Below are 18,332 nucleotides of genomic sequence, written 5' to 3' on the forward strand. Positions count from 1 at the left end.
ACCCCGAGCAACGGGGATCAAGACATGGTGAGTCCCAGTGCCATGGTCGAAAAGTGGAATGAGTGGTGTGGGGAAATTATGTCAGTAAAATAACTTTTGATGTGTTGCTGCCCATGGTGAGACTAACAATTCCTTCCATATTACCTATTGAGTCTCTCCACTCTTATGACTGCTCCTTGGTTTAAGAGTCATACAAACAAATCCAGGTCTCATCCATAGTGACCAGTCGATCCAGAAAGTTCTTATCAGTCCGTTAACACTGACAAATGGTCCGGAAAGTTGTCACTCACATGCTTTTCTGATCTGTTGTCAAACATTTGGGGACCCACTTTGCAAATAGCTTCTTCATGATGAAATGTTCACGGATAATGACAAACACGTCCACGAGAAATCCCCATGATGTCTGCAATTCCCTTAGCTGAAACTCACAGATTATCCGGTATGAGGTTGTGCACAGCATCAACGATCTCCATGATAACAACCACTCTCAGTCATCTAAGATGTTCCTCGTCATTGGTGTTGAATCGTCCCGTTTTAAATTTGGCGGCCTAGTTCTTAACTGTAGAATATGAAGGGTATTGTTCCCCCAATGTCTGTGACCACCATGAAGATCCTTCGCAGACTTCCCTTGCAGAAACAAGAATTGTATCACTCCTCTGCTCTCATTTGCAGTGAATATCCCCTTAGACTCTGCCATTTTGTTTTCCTGCGTGCCTAGATCACTGTTGCCATAAGTTACAAACACAAAATTTGGAAAACATATATGAGACACATAAGGCTTTCGTGTGATATAACGTTTGTTACCATAGAAACAAAAAAGAACACAAAGCCAAAGAATTTTCAGCAGCCCCTCATATAATGCACACCCAGCACCCAGATACTTGGTATACTGGACAATGGCTTCACTGCTCAAACAGAAAGCCACCAACAATCCATCCAACCTCCTCTCCTCTCTGTCCCTATCTCTCTGTATTTATCTGCTCTCCACTATACACAGCCAAATGGCCGCCTCCAGGAAGCCAATCACCTTGTATGGAGGGGGGGGGGGTTTGCTGATATCACAGTGGGGCATCCAGGTGATTCGACAGGCACAAGAGATTATGGATAATCCCTTGCTCCTGCCAAGGGACAGAACTGTAAGCTAACATGTGCAGCTACCATCTCGGCAGCCATGTTAAACGAATATGAAACGAATCACAGTGAATTTGCTTTGTAATAGCGAACTGATGCCGTGGCCCGGGGCACTGGTTGCAGATGTTGTGTGCAGCTGGTGGCCTCTGGTGTTTTGGGGCAACTAGTAAAGGTGGCCAGGAGTGGTAGTACCCACCCCCGCACACACGAGCACCAGACCTTGGTAGAACTGGTGTAAGGTACAGGTGTACGTGCAAAGTACGGTGTAATTGATGACAGGGTCCCGACTTAACCAGTGCTTTAACTTTACTTGGAAAAATTACTATAATGCAATACAAAATATACGATAGAAAAATACTGGTTACAAGACCTAGTGCAACAATACTTGACAGTACCTGGATAGGAACGTTAAGGTAAGTTTGAGCAGAAGAAGAGAGTGAAGACTTGTGTGTGAGGGTAGTGTAGGGGGTGGGTAGGAGCCCTTGTCTAATTAGTAACAGTACTCAATACAATACAATATCTTGAAGAATTCCTCGTACTCATGTTTAGATATAACTCTGATATCTGATATTGAATACCACCTTGTGAGGTAGTATGAGTCCCAGGCCTCTGTCTCTAGGTTGAGCTCCCACTGAAGACTATCACCAAGAGTGTGTCAGTGAAGTACATTGGCTTAAAGTGACTGTAGCACCAGGCCCAGGCTGAAGCACTGGAGGCGGACCGACCCACCCTTAGTAGGAGGAAACCCCCGCCCCTCTATGATAGGGTTCCATTGATTGTAATGGAGTCACGTCATGGCTTGGGTTTCTTCCCACTTGGGGTGGGTCGGCCCGCCTCCAGTGCTTCAGTGTGGGCCTGGTGGTACAGTCACTTTAAGGCATCTTTGCTTTACTGGGGATCAGTCCCTCTTCCTTTCCTTTGGGGCTGACAGTCCTGACTGAGACTAGACAAGGGTTGTTCCTAGTGTCTGCTTACCCCACCTTTAGTGTTCAACACTGCATACTGGCTTTCTGTCTCAACATATAGAAGAAGGTGTAGTCCCTGTCAAAGGCTCTGGCCTAAGCCAGGCCTGCTGTGTCACTGCAGCGGGAACTCTGGTTTGGAGTCTTTCCCTCATACACACTATCTAGGAAGAACTGAACTAGACTACTCTCCTGACAGGAAACCCCCCTCTTATATAGGGTGGTGTGACAGGAAGTGTAGGTGAGAGAGAGTGTGGTGTACAGAGTGTAACACAGGCTAACATACACAACATAGCTAAACCTTACCACATGGACTGCAGCTGTGCACTGGGGGAGTGAGACACCTAGTGGCTGCAGTGGAAATTGCAGCTGAAATCACTTGTGAAACCAGATAAAGTTACTGTACCTGGGTTGTATAAGACTTCTGGAACCATCTGTTGTATAAGACTTCCGGAACCATTCACAGCGAATCTTGATTTACTTCACTCATCTCTAGTTGTCACTTTACTTTTTTGGCCTGATTTCTAAGCACATCTCTAGACTATATCCACTAAGGAGCATACATGCACTTTATGTAGGAGAGTTAGGTCCAGGGGCAGCGCAATAGTACATGCATCTTTGCTGCTATATAATAAAATACTTGGGTCATGGGTGCAATATATCAAAGGCCAATGCAGCTGTGCATGGATGTTATGGGGCTCGGAGTAATACTTCTATTTATGCTTGTGATTCTCTTTATAGGTTTATATAGCGGTGCAGGTCACATATTTTGAATGTTATCCATGTTTTTTTGACAGTACTTTTTGTGTGCATTGTTTTTTTGTTTTCGTTTTTTTGCCTCTTTGTTTGAAATTGTTGTTGGGCACTGTAAGAAAATATACAGCTTCCCCAAGTGTAATGTCTATTCTAATGATAACGTATACAGACATCAGGGGAGGCTGCAGCACTACTGACACAGACAGCTTCCCCAAGTGTAATGTCTACTCGCTTGGTAACATGTATATAGACATCAGGGGAAGCTGCAGCTCTACTGACACAGACAGCTCCCCCAGTTTAATGTCTATTCTAATGGTACCATTTATACAAACATCAGGGGAGGCTGCAGCACTACTGACACAGACAGCTCCCCCAAGTGTAATGTCTATTCTAATGGTAACATGTATATTGACATCAGGGGAGGCTAGGTGGTGTAAGAAGCAGCTCTAATAATGTGTGAAGAGACCAGGCCTTGTGCAGCCCTACAGTTCCTGACACAGCCACTGGTGGGAACAGAGAGGCCTTGACATCCCTTACTGCTGTCACTCAATGTAAAAAACAAAAGAAGATAGTGGTGAAAAAAGTGTTGAATATGTTTCTGGAAAAAGTTTATTAAATGTTACTTTTATTAAGTGGGGACTTCCAGAATTAGAAAAATTGCTTTTATTCCCCAGAAACAGCGCCACCCCTGTAAATGGACGGTGTCCGGTATTACAGCTTTAGGCTATGTTCACACTACGTATATCTCTGGCCGTAGTGCGAACCGCGAATATACGACCGTAGTTTTGAGGTTGATGCGTATGCTTGAAAGTATACGATATACGGCCGCACAATGCACACTACGTATGAGCCTACGGCCGGATCGTATACGGCGCCGTGAAAAATTAACAAGACCATAGTTTGAGGCCGGAACTGTTCCAACTCATGGCCGTGGATTTCAATGCAGCCCCGTACGGAATACTTTTTTCAGCCAAATCGAACTTGATTTTTATATTAAAAGGTTCTGTGTGGTTTATGGGGCTGGGCGAAGATTTCCAAGTAAATGACCTGCCTCAGATCGCTTCGAAACAAGCTAGGAAGCATAACTATACTACGGGCGTATGTTCGCGGTTCGCCCATATGTTCGCAATTCGCCCGCATGTCTATTTTTCCCACGGCCGTAGTTTCAGCCGCACATGTCTGGCCGGGTACAAACTAAGGACGGACATATACATAGTGTGAACATAGCCTTATACATATAAATATAGATAACTTGTAAGACTAAAACTCTAATCCTTGGAAAGATTTGCGCTGTGTTTGTGGAAATAAAAGCAGGGACTCTTTTTAGTCTTCAATAACCATTTAAATATATGTGACTGATGAATCTTTTGTCTTTTCAATCCTAGAAACCCCAGTTAATGTCCTTACAGCCCTGGAACTCAATGAAGAAATTGAAGGAATTACGTTAGCAGCCGGACTTTGTACACATAGACAAGGAATTGAAGAGACAGATATTGCTTTCCGATTGGAGAACAAAACGCACTTTAGCGCCCCGACTAAGCAGTTATTCCCAGGTATGATGAGAAGAGGACAGCAAAAAAACATCATGGACTTGTCTATAGATATACCAGGGCTATATAATGTCCATTCTATGTCTGAATAATACTACCCTGGTGCCCAATGTACCTTCATATAGTGTAACCATATGATACTGCATTTGCTAACTAAAAGCACCACTATAATGGTGCAATATGTAACTGCAAAGTCCTTAGAGGGAAAGTGTCATCAGAAACTGACTGTTTAAATTACGTTTTTCAGATTTTTAAAGGATTTTAGGTAAATGTATTTTCTAATTTTCCACATTATTCTCCATATTATAAAATAATCCTAAAACTAAGATGAGATTTCCTGTTATGTCTGTGATGATAAGGAAGAGGCTGCTGGAAAGTGATCTATATAAAATTACAGATAAAGGAGACACCAAGGGGGAGATTTATCAAACATGGTGTAAAATGAAACTGGCTCAGTTGCCCCTAGCAACCAATCAGATTCCACCTTTCATTCCTCATATACTCTCTGGAAAATGAAAGGTGGAATCTGATTGGTTGCTAGGGGCAACTGAGCCAGTTTCACTTTACACCATGTTTGATAAATCTCCCCCAAGAGCTCAGCCTCTCCCTCCTTGCAGAATGACCTCTGTACAGGTCACAGAGCATTCTCATAAATGTGTACCATAGAAATAACAGGGTCTGGTGATGTTTATTGTGTCTATGTGGCTTGCGGTAATGCATATCACTAAATGCTGTTAAGGGCAAAATGGCTGCCCCCATGACAATGTACTAAAAAAATGCAATTAGAAAATAGAAAGGGATTAGAATAAAGGAACAAAAAAGTAATATATTCCCTTTAATATTGAAATTGCAACATCAAGAAGGACAAGCTGTAAGGTTATTATAGGAGGAGCTTCAATACTATAAAACTCAAAGCAAATTTTTTTCTGCCACATGAAACCTCAGAAATTGGATGAGTTTGATTGTGTGATGCCTGCTCTGGATGTGACAGCATTAGAGGCTGGAATGGAGGTCTGTCCTCTTCAGTGATGAGTTCTGGAGACCATGTAAGGAGGATAATGTACAGTAGCAGGACCTCTCCAGTCATCCTTCCGGGTCCGCTAACAGTTCGTCATTACATGGACTTGGTCACAGAGCCAGTGGTGCGGCCATTTCTATCAGGAAGCGTCTTCCATGCGATAACATCAGCTTGTGAGCAGCCTGCGAGGCCTAAACCTGCTGCCGTGGGCTGACGCATCTTCAGACTTGTCTCCCATCAAGCAAATCTGGGATATCATTGGTCAGGAACTGCAAAGGAGCTGTCAGCAGTGGATTTCAAGGATTTACCCACCCAAGTACATTCAGCGTGGCGGACCCTCCCTCAGGCAATTCTTAATAACCTCGCTGATAGCACACCAGGACGTGTAAACTTCTGTTTGGACCATACTCAACACTGAATATCTGTCAAGATTTCTTTGTTTCCTTTTTTTGATCTTTGGAATACCATTAATATCTCTACCGATTCTGTGATTTCCATAATGCCACAACTTCTCCTTCATGGTGTTGCAATTTCAATGTTGAGGACAATGATTACATAAATAGCGGTAAATATCACCATATGGTCAAACAATAGCAATTAACAGTGCTTATAAATTACCACCCTACAGGGCTCACATAATACCACCATACAGTGCTCAGACAATACCACCCTACAGGACTCACATAACCCCACCATACAGTGCTTATCAATTATCACCATACAGTGCTCAGACAATACCACCCTACAGGACTCACATAATACCACCATACAGTGCTCAGACAATACCACCCTACAGGACTCACATAATACCACCATACAGTGCTCAGACAATACCACCCTACAGGACTTACATAATACCACCATACAGTGCTCAGACAATACTACCCTACAGTGCTCACATAATCCTACCATAAAGTGCTCAGACAATACCACCATACAGTGCTCACATAATCCCACCATACAGTGCTCACATAATTCCACCATACAGTGCTCAGACAATACCACCATACAGTGCTCAGACAATACCACCATACAGTGCTCACATAATCCCACCATACAGTGCTCACATAATCCCACCATACAGTGCTCAGACAATACCACCATACAGTGCTCACATAATCTCACCATACAGAGCTCAGACAATACCACCATACAGTGCTCACATAATCCCACCATACAGTGCTCAGACAATACCATCATACAGTGCTCAGAAAATACCACCATACAGTGCTCACATAATCCCACCATACAGTGCTCAGACAATACCACCATACAGTGCTCAGACAATACCACCCTACAGGACTCACATAATACCACCATACAGTGCTCACATAATCCCTCCATACAGTGCTCAGACAATACCACCATACGGTGCTCAGACAATACCACCCTACAGTGCTCAGACAATACCACCATACAGTACTCACATAATCCCACCATACAGTGCTCCAACAATACCACCCTGCAGGACTCACATAATCCCACCATACAGTGCTCAGACAATACCACAATACAGTGCTCACATAATCCCTCCATACAGTGCTCAGACAATACCACCATACGGTGCTCAGACAATACCACCCTACAGTGCTCAGACAATACCACCCTACAGTGCTCACATAATCCCACCATACAGTGCTCAGACAATACCACCATACAGTGCTCACACAATCCCACCATACAGTGCTCAGACAATACAACCCTACAGGGCTCACATAATCCCACCATACAGTGCTCAAACAATACAACCCTACAGGGCTCACATAATCCCACCATACAGTGCTCAAACAATACCACCCTACAGGGCTCAAACAATACTACCATACGCTGCTCACGTAATACCACCATACAGTGCTTACATAATACCACCATACAGTGCTCAAATAATACAACCTACTGGGCTCAAACAATACTACCTTAGGCTATATTCACACACTGTAAGAGACCGGCTGTTCCGTGACTCGACCGGGTCATGGAACGGCCGGTCTCTGAAAAGATCATCCCGAACGGAACTGCAGTACTGGCCGGATGATCTTTAGCGCCACAGAGTTCTAATGCGGGCGCATCCATGCGCGCCCACATCAGAACTCCCCATTACAGTACTAACATAATACCACCATACAGTGCTCAAACAATACTACCTTACATTGATCACGTAATACCACCATACAGTGCTTAGACAATACACCCTACAAACAATACTGCCATACACTGCTCAAACAAATCTGAGCTATCTAGCTGCACTTACTCCTTCCCTCACCATAGAGAACACATACACATTCAGCCGCACTAAAATCCAATACGCCAGATTGTTTCTTGGAGACCTGAGAGTTGGGAACCCCCCATAAACAAGTGATTGGATAACGATCTTAAAGGGGTACTCCGGGTGGGAGGGCTTTTTTCACTATGGCTAGGGAGGGGGTGGATGAAAGCAACAATGTCTACTTACCTCACTGATTCCAACGTGGGGTCCCATCTGTGCCGCTGAATGGCTGAGCGGGCTTGAAAACCAGAGCAGTGCGATGCGGGACCAGAGGAGGTAAGTGGCCGTTAAGGCTTTCATCCACCCCTCTCAGGCCACAGTGAAAAAGTCCTCCCACCTGTAGTACCCATTTAAGTATATGGGGACTTCTGAATTCTCAGATGTCCAAGAAAAGATCAGGCATATTGGATTTCAACATGCCGATCCTTTGTTTCCATAGCACATAAGCTGTTGCCAGAGGGGTTTGGCAGCGACTCATTTTTCTTTACATATGGAAGTAAACATGCACACTTGGCTCAGCCGGGTAACAGGCATTCATTTGTCTTCGATGTCTGGTTACTTGGGAGACTTTAGAAAATATGTCCCACAAACGCAAGGAGTAGTAGGGATAGGGTTCCCGACTTCCCTCATAGGCAGTAAATAGTCAGACGACAGAGAATTGGGAAACCATACTCAGCATCAGTAAGGATATAGAAGGGACTTCCACTGCTCGAGTCCGATAGTTCGCCAGTGAATACCGGTGGCTGTAGAGGTTGGATAGAACCATAGGCCATAGGTTGTATCCATGTTTTCCAGGACTCCCTAAGGCTACATCCAACTTCTTCAGCCACCGGCATTCAAATGCTGAACGATCAGACTCGAGCATGCTCCAGTTGCACTCAATTCTAAAGCAAGATCCATGGATCACGTCCAAAACTTGTTCAACACTAAAATCTTTCATATTTCATCCCTTGGTACAGAGGAAGCGCTCCCAGCAGACTTCTCCATTCTCACCACTATCAAGGTCAGTAAAAAGGCCGAGGTCTTCCTCTTCTCCATTTACAATGAAAAAGGCGTTCAACAACTGGGCGTGGAGATTGGACGCTCCCCAGTCTTTGTGTATGAAGATCAACATGGAAATCCAACCCCTGAGAAATACCCGTACTTCAAGAAGTTCAACCTGGTAGATGGCAAGTAAGTAGACTAGACGTGAGAAGATCTACTGGTGGACTGTACCTTGATGTTTCCATGTTTGCTGTAGATCACAGGAACAGTGTTGAGCGGAGTTGCTGGACTATTTGGGTTTGGCAATGTTCTCAGAACCTGAAGGCCATAGGCCATGGCCATATCCATGTTTCCCTGGCAGCCTTGGGTTGGCATCTAACGTCTCCAAATGCTTATTGTTCAGGTTCAGAGAACATTGCCAACAGTTCTTAGTTCGGCCACTCCGCTCAACACTAAAGGGGAACCCTTACCCATTTGCCTTGTAGATGGAATGCCATGTTGATCATTCCCAAATGAATTAAGCTGTTTTCTGGGATTCTTAAGGGGCAGAACCAGGATAAAGATAAGGATTCAAGACTGGGAAGATCCAGTATTGAATGGTCGATGCAGCCAAAACATCAGATTCAGGCGGGTCGATATATGAGGTTTGATGATAATGTGTAAAATGACTATACATAACATAGACGGTGGCCAAGGTTCTTGGTCCATTGGTGGAAACGGTCTATGGTTAGCTATCGGCTCCATATGAATGACATAATGATCTTGAGGTGAAGGGGTTGGTCAATTAAGAAAAACAGTTTTCAAATATTCTATTTTAAGACTCTGACTTAAAGGGGGAGATCTATCAAACATGGAGTAAAGTGAAACTGGTTCAGTTGCCCCTAGCAACCAATCAGATTCCACCTTTCATTTTCCAAACAGTCTGAGAGGAATGAAAAATGGAATCTGATTGGTTGCTAGGGGCAACTGAGCCAGTTTCACTTTACTCCATGTTTGATAAATCTCCCCCAAAGGGAATCTGGGGGAGATTGAAAGAGATTATCTAGCGCAAAAAAAACTTGGCCACTTTCTTCCAGAGATAGCAGCACTCGTCTCCAGTTCAGGTGGGGTTTGCAATTCACTTCAATGGAACTGAGTTACAAAACCTGCACCCAAACGGGAGACAAAAGTGGTGCTGTCTTTGGATGAAAGAGGCCGTGTTTTTGTAGCACTGGATAACCCCTTTAATTGGAGCAGTGTAATACTTCATTTATCCTGTAGGAGTGCTGCAGAGGATTTAAACACTGCCAGGTCCTCGTGATTTTTCCAGCTGATCATTGAGGCCTTGGCTACAGGATAACCTCAAGGGGGGTGAGGGGGATAGAAGTCGGCATAGCAGCACAAGGGTATACTAATATATACCATGGCATACCTGCACTGGGCCTATTGAATTCAATGGACTGTACATAGTCTACTAGTGACTGTTTTCAGGCCATTTATACACATATACAGTTACCCTGTGGAACTCAAGATCGCAGGAAACTGCACAGTAAATTCTATGGAAGAGATATATCCAGCCATGTAAAGAGGAACAGCAGAGCAGTTGCCCATAGCAACCAATCACATTCTAGCTTTCATTTTCAAAAAGACCTGTGAAAAATTAAAGCTTGAATCTGATTGGATGCTAGGCGCCATCGCTAGGGCAAGCCACTGCTCTGACTCAGACTCCTGAATTTTATCAGGGACGACTCCGACTTTGACTCCAGCTCCTTCATAAATGGCCAGACACCAGGGGAGTTATATATCACACTGGTGCACAGTAGATCTGGCTCAGCAGCTTCAGTGTAATGTCCTACATGATCCTGGGGCGACTTCTGAGGGAATAAGGAAAGATATAAAGTAAATTCTCCTAAATGTGTGTGCAGTGGATGCAGCCAGTCTTCAGCCTCCATGTCCTGAACAGCTCAGAACTAGACTAGATGGAGCAGGTGGTCTTTTCTGCTGACAATCTTCTATGTTTCTAACTAAATGCAGCCATTACACACACACACACACACTCACACACACACACACACAGCCTGCTGCAGCCACGGCATACACACACTCACAGCCTGCTGCACCCATAACACGCACGCGCGCACACACACAGACACGCAGCCTACTGCAGCCACACACACACCTGCTGCGTCCATAGCGCACACACACGCAGCCTGCGCAACTGCTGTCCGCAACTGCAAATAAGTGCTGATCAGAGAGATCAGCATTTGTTTGCAGTGTCTTTAGAAGTCATGATGAATCAAGCAGAAGGGCCACATGAACGATCACTGTATCGTTCGTATGGCCATTTAAATGTATTGCTATCAGGCGCACCTCTGTTCACAAAGGTAGATGTGCTGCCGATAGTGATATACTTTGCCGCAGTACAAAAGATGTGATCAGCCGAGGCGGGTGTTTTCCCGCTCCTCAGCTGATCGCTGTCACTTTTAAATGGACTGATTATAGGCTGAATGACTGTTTCTAGTAACTCTTTCCCCCATGAAATAAAAAAAAAAGCAGAAAGAGAGGGGGTAGCGGGAACATATTTAACCAAGTATACTTTTTTTTATTTCTTTATTTCTTTTAAGAAAAAACAATAAAAAAAATTAACCAAGTATACTTACTTATCCTTGTACCCCAGCTGACAGCCGCCGGCGTCCTGAAGCTCTTCCAGCTGCAACGTCACATACCCGGCTGATCGATTACTCGGGCAATCGATCTCTTTGTCCATGTCAGGAACTGTCCAGAGCAAGAGAGGTTTTCTATAGGAATTTGTTACTACCCTGGGCAGTTCCTGACATGGACAGAGGTGGCAGCAAAGAGCACTGTGTCAGAATATACAGCATTTTGGTCCAGGAATAAGTTGACAAAATGTGAGAGTAAAAGTCGCTTGTGAGTAAGATGAAATGGATCCAGTTTTTGTGGTTTGTTGTGACTTTTATCCCATTACACCATCGCAATCAGTCTGAAAATTAGAGGTGATGGCCGCCCTGGCAGGCATGCGAGTCTGTCACCAAGGTGGATATATGACATGTGATATGTGTATGGTGATTATTCCGCATGGAGCAGGTTTCATGATACTCCGCTTAGCGCACACACACGGCACATGAGGATAGGATATGAAGGATATGGGCCCCTCCTGTCCCCCAGGTATATACCAGCAATTTATAGTAAAGTAATAGCTCCAGCTCACGTTACCAGAGCTGTTCTTGGTAAAGCTTCATTTATACTGTAAAGAAAACTGGGATCCAGCATGCAGAAAAAACATTATAGTAGTTATATTCTTGTATATAGAGGCAGTATTATAGTAGTTATATTCTTGTATGTAGGAGCAGTATTATAGTAGTTATATTCTTGTATATAGGAGCAGTATTATAGTAGTTATAGTCTTCTATATAGGGGGCAGTATTATAGTAGTTATATTCTTGTACACAGGGAGCAGTATTATAGTAGTTATATTCTTGTATATAGGGGCAGTATTATAGTAGTTATATTCTTGTATATAGGAGCAGTATTATAGTAGTTATATTCTTGTACACAGGGAGCAGTATTATAGTAGTTATAGTCTTGTATATAGGAGCAGTATTATAGTAGTTATGGTTCAGGGAAGAAAAAGAGTGCTGCACCTCACACCTATGGCTGATACTTGTACCTCTCGGCTGCATTAACAACATCAGAATTCTGTATGTGAATTGATCAAGCCACACTGGCCCATGTACCGCGTGCAGGTATCTGATACACATGGGTCCCTACACTAAGTCCACACTGTGCCGGTCAGCGACCACCACCCCCGCAGGCGTGCACAGTCAGGGAAGGGAGGCCATGGAACGGCCCTGCAACCCCCATGCCACAGGACCAGACCCAAAAATGCCACACCAAAACCCAGCCAGCACCACCGGCGGAGGAAGCTGCCCCCAAACAGCACAAGTCTGGATAAGGTATTGCACTCACCATAGCTATCAAAGATAGAATGGGACAGACAGGAGGGATTAAAACCATGAGCACTCAGGTGTCTCCTGCTAATTGCGGTCATGTGGGTCTCACCAGGAGGAGTGCAAAACACGGAGAAAAGAGAGAAACAAAATACGGTTCAGGGAAGAAAAAGAGTGCTGCACCTCACACCTATGGCTGATACTTGTACCTCTCGGCTGCATTAACAACATCAGAATTCTGTATGTGAATTGATCAAGCCACACTGCCCCATGTACCGCGTGCAGGTATCTGATACACATGGGTCCCTACACTAAGTCCACACTGTGCCGGTTTTTCTTCCGTGAACCATTATAGTAGTTATATTCTTGTATATAGGAGCAGTATTATAGTAGTTATATCGTTGTACATGGGTCACGTATAATGACTGTAAGTGTCTAAAACTGAGTAGAAAATTACAATGTCTCAGAATGTTAAGTATCTCACATTACACATAAGACATTCTCTGGGATTAGAATCGCATGTAGCAGGTAACGGCACGCCAACCGTCCAACAGATGACTGTCACGCTCTTCAAGATGATACTGGGATATTGTTGTTAAAAGGCTTTCCTCACTAGATAAAGACCAGATGGTTCGTCGCGACTAGACTTTTTTTTTTTATCTTCTTCACTTCAAAGTCATTTCTTCTATTTCGTGCTTTCACTTAGCAAATATTTCCAGATCTGCAGTCGCCTGATCATGTGACTAAATCATCACAATTTAAAAACTGCCCTTTCTGTATTATGGAGCAGTTAAAATAAATGTATTTGTCTAGACTAAGAGTCTTAGGAACCCTGATCATTGTCCTGATTTATTTTGTGGACCTCATAATCCTCATCCATTGCTTGTTACAGGTGGCATCGAATTGGAATAAGTGTGGAAGGAAAAAACGTGACCATGATCGTTGACTGTGAGAAGATAGAGACCCAGTACCTGGACCGTGGGGATGACCCCATCATCAGCACAGATGGCGTCGCCCTCTTTGGGACACGACTACTTGACGATGAAGTATTTGAGGTACAAGTAGCCCCTAGTCACGAGGTTTCCTTATTTCCTTGTGTTGTAGGTGGGAGCCATAGTTTCCAAAGTTCTCTAACTTTAGCAGACAACAATGCTTTCTGAATATTAAAGGTTATATTCTGCTCCATTACTCATAGTGAATATGGATTGATAATATATATGTCATATATATAAATCTATCTCCTATCTATCTATCTATCTATCTATCTATCTATCTATCTATCTATCTATCTATCTATCTATCTATCTCTCCATCCATTCTTCTATCTCTTTATGCCATGTCTATCAGACAGCATGCCGATTGTGCCGTAGCTGATGGCCTAGCATGGGGCACATATACTAGCTACAGGCTACAGCAAATTTAAGGGTTTATTAAAAAAATTATAATAATACACCTGTATAATGTTAACAAAAGGCAATTTTCTATGCCTGATAAGGCGATGTGCACACTTAGTATCGCTTAGGGTAACGGAACAGGTGGTCTAAGAAAAGGTTGATCTTTAGCGCCGCAGAGTTCTGATACGGGCACATCTGTGTGCGCCACATCAGAACTCCCCACTGCACACTATGGAGCGTGCGGCCAGAGCCACACGCTCTGTAGTGTGCGCTGACAGGGTTTTCTGTGGCCGCTGTTCACTGAACTGACATGTCAGTTTTCTACGGCGCCTCTATGGATCCCAGAGGGAGTGTATACTATGGGGGACATGTATGAAAAGGCATAAATGCCTTTTTTAGGTGCAGATGGGCCCAATCAGCGTAAAAATACTCGCAAATGATATTTTTGCTAATATTTTTTTCGCATAATGACCAATACCACCAATACCAGGAGTGTCAAAGTCGCTGCCCTCCAGCTGTTGCACAATTACAGTTCCCATTATGCTTGGACAACTAAAGCTTTGGCTGTCCAGGCATAATAGTAATTGTAGTTTTACAACAGCTGGAGGTCCTGAGGTTGACACCTGTGACCTAGACAGTCACTGAATAAAATGCACTATATAACAGAAAAACTTACTAATAATACCAGCATATACAGGACAAATAATACCGTCACACCATGACCACTACTCTCACCATATATTGGCTGGATAATACCACTATATTGTCACTGAATAAAATTCTCTATATAAATATTATCCCTAACCAGTAATCATATAGAGGTAGATCCAGCTGTACACAGGTTATGCAGACCTTATAAGTGATTATAGTGCAGTTATATCCAGTGACTCACAAGGGGCATCTTCTCTGTGAACTGCAGGTGATGTTTTTGCTAATCAGAGTTCTTTGCTTTTCTTTTTCTTCTCCATCAGGCCCCCGGCCATTAGAGATTAGAAAACCGGGCTGAGCGAACCATCGGCATCTGACTCCCACTGTCTTTCCGTCCTATGGGGAAGGTGGAGACAGCCCGAGTGGAAAACAGGGATACAGCCTATGACCTAGGTTGTATTCCTGTTTTCCAGGCAGGACTCCGTCTGTCTTTACCTTCCCCACGAAATGGGAAAACAGCGAGAGTCAAATGCCGATGATTCGGGATTGTATGAACTCGAATCACGGCCCAGTTCGCTTATCAGGCCATCATAAAAACTTCTCCTGGTGACGCCTCATCTCTGCAGAATCTCCCAGACTGTAACAATTCCCACTTTATTCCCCAATGTAGTATTTAGACCCAGGCTGGCCGGCTCCCTCTTTGCCCACATAGTAGAAAGGCCCACCCCATTTGTACCCTCATATAGAAGATAAGCCCCCTGACACCCCCATATATTTATTAAATAGACCCTCTTTTTGCCCCTGTATTGAAGTCAGGCCCCTCCGTGTCTCCATATAGTTGTCAAGTCCCACTGTCTCCATATAGTAGTAGTTAGGACCCTCTGTGCCCCCATTTAGAAGTTAGATGCCTCTCTGTGCTGACCCCCCCACCCCCCTATCTACCCTGACAGTTCAAGTATAATGTATCAATGTGGGTGCAGTTCCCCTTTAAATTACGTTGACAAATGTTCTTGAGTCTTTTTATGGGAGCAGGAACTATGGGTAATGGCTGTAGCTGGTGCCATACCATTATGGGAACATCTTATAGCTCATAGATTTCTCTGACTCTCGTATTACACAGTGTCGGAGAACTGGAGCCGGATCTAAGAGCTTCTCACTTGTGGCCACTTATCAGAATGAGAACATTTCGTAGTCAGCAGATTTGCTAGGACACAATATTAGTGTTATGTACGATCCCGTCCCCTGTGACATCCAGTAAGGCACAACCATGTCACTTGTTTCCCATGCACTGTATGTTTTGTTGTGGTACAGACAATATTCATTGGAGTTTGGAGGGGGGGAAGGGGGGGGTCTCACTGGGGAAAGGCGTGGGATGGGAATCACTATGGACATCTGCCTGGACTGAAGAAGGAGGGAGAGGAATGAGGGAGAGGTGTGGTTCAGGGGGAGCCCGGGCCTATAATAATGGGGGGTATACTGCAGATAATCTCACACTAAGGGAGACATGAGATGCCGGATTATCGGAATGTTATTGTATAGTAAATAGGAGAATATGTTTGTACCATAAAGATTGTAATGGTAGATGAGGGGAGAGAGCTGTCTTCTAGTCCTTTAGGGATATAGCTCCACAGCCCTACAAGTATATAGCTTCACAGCCCTACAAGTATATAGCTTCACAGCCCTACACGTATATAGCTTCACAGTCCTACACATATATAGCTCCACAGCCCTACAAGTATATAGCTTCACAGTCCTACACATATATAGCTCCACAGTCCTACAAGTATATAGCTTCACAGCCCTACAAGTATATAGCTTCACAGTCCTACACATATATAGCTCCACAGCCCTACAAGTATATAGCTTCACAGTCCTTCACGTATATAGCTCCACAGTCCTACAAGTATATAGCTTCACAGTCCTACACGTATATAGCTCCACAGTCCTACACGTATATAGCTCCACAGCCCTACAAGTATATAGCTTCACAGTCCTACACGTATATAGCTCCCCCGCCCTACAAGTATATAGCTCCACAGTCCTTCACATATATAGCTCCACAGTCCTACACGTATATAGCTCCACAGCCCTACAAGTATATAGCTCCACAGTCCTTCACGTATATAGCTCCACAGTCCTACAAGTATATAGCTCCACAGTCCTACAAGTATATAGCTCCACAGTCCTTCACATATATAGCTCCACAGCCCTACAAGTATATAGCTCCACAGTCTTACAAGTATATAGCTTCACAGTCCTACACGTATATAGCTCCACAGTCCTACAAGTATATAGCTCCACAGCCCTACAAGTATATAGCTTCACAGTCCTACACGTATATAGCTCCACAGCCCTACAAGTATATAGCTCCACAGTCCTTCACATATATAGCTCCACAGTCCTACACGTATATAGCTCCACAGCCCTACAAGTATATAGCTCCACAGTCCTTCACGTATATAGCTCCACAGTCCTACAAGTATATAGCTCCACAGTCCTACAAGTATATAGCTCCACAGTCCTACAAGTATATAGCTCCACAGTCCTACAAGTATATAGCTCCACAGTCCATCAAGGATACAGGTTCACGGTCCTACAAGTATATAGCTCCACAGTCCTACACGTATATAGCTCCACAGTCCTACAAGTATATAGCTCCACAGTCCTTCACGTATATAGCTCCACAGTCCTACAAGTATATAGCTCCACAGTCCTTCAAGTATATAGCTCCACAGTCCTACAAGTATATAGCTCCACAGTCCTACACGTATATAGCTCCACAGTCCTACAAGTATATAGCTCCACAGTCCTTCACGTATATAGCTCCACAGTCCGACAAGTATATAGCTCCACAGTCCATCAAGGATACAGGTGCACGGTCCTACAAATATATAGCTCCACGGTCCTACAAGTATATAGCTCCACAGCCCTACAAGTATATAGCTCCACAGTCCTACAAGTATATAGCTCCACAGCCCTACAAATATATAGCTCCACGGTCCTACAAGTATATAGCTCCACGGTCCTACAAGTATATAGCTCCACAGCCCTACAAGTGTGCTGGTCTGCTACTAATTGATGGATGTTATCAGCGTTATGATACAGCTCAGCCAAAGATGTTAATGTTGTGATGCCAGTGCTAGGCTATCACACAGGTATGGTGGTAGTACCTGCTTTATGTTGTGGCTGGCTGTACTCCCTAAAATAGTCGGTGACCTGCCGGGTTGTGATGGGTCCCTTGGGCTCTTGTCACGGTAGTCCTTAGTGGCAATTGACCCACTCGGACTATCAGTCCACCCATAGAAAGGAGAAAAATAACCCCAGGTGTGCGGCTAGGGTGTGTGGGTGCTGGTGCAAAGGAAAAGATGACAAAGTCCCGGTAGTATAAAAATAGAACAGCTTCACTGTGCAGTTTTTTAGTAGTAGGAGGTGCCTTAAAAAGTAGAGTAGAGAAGAGAGGTAGTTCTAGCAGTGCTTGAAGAATTGAAAGTAGAGTAGAGGAGAAGAGTTTGTTGAGGGAGTCCTAACCCAATGTAGCAATGTACTCTGCCTGAACTTTAGAGAATACTTTAGAATGAGAAGTTACTTGTACCCATGTATAGACTTTAGTCTGACCACCTTGTGCCCTACAGTGTTGAGTAACCCGTCCTAATAGGGTGATACAAACCCCAGCCGTGGT

At 44.1% G+C, this 18,332-nt stretch overlaps 1 protein-coding gene across 1 annotated transcript in view; it reads left to right on the forward strand.

Moving 5' to 3' along the window:
- Window positions 1-18,332, forward strand: part of COL5A3 (collagen type V alpha 3 chain) — a 129,673-nt gene that overhangs the window by 42,900 nt on the left and 68,441 nt on the right. The window contains exons 2-4 of the mRNA XM_069946380.1: window positions 4,235-4,402; window positions 8,640-8,853; window positions 13,504-13,666. Of these exons, the coding sequence (XP_069802481.1) occupies window positions 4,235-4,402; window positions 8,640-8,853; window positions 13,504-13,666 (545 nt within the window). The remainder of the gene's footprint in view (window positions 1-4,234; window positions 4,403-8,639; window positions 8,854-13,503; window positions 13,667-18,332) is intronic.

Source organism: Dendropsophus ebraccatus, chromosome 1 (assembly GCF_027789765.1).
Source record: "Dendropsophus ebraccatus isolate aDenEbr1 chromosome 1, aDenEbr1.pat, whole genome shotgun sequence".
NCBI classification, from domain to species: domain Eukaryota; kingdom Metazoa; phylum Chordata; class Amphibia; order Anura; family Hylidae; genus Dendropsophus; species Dendropsophus ebraccatus.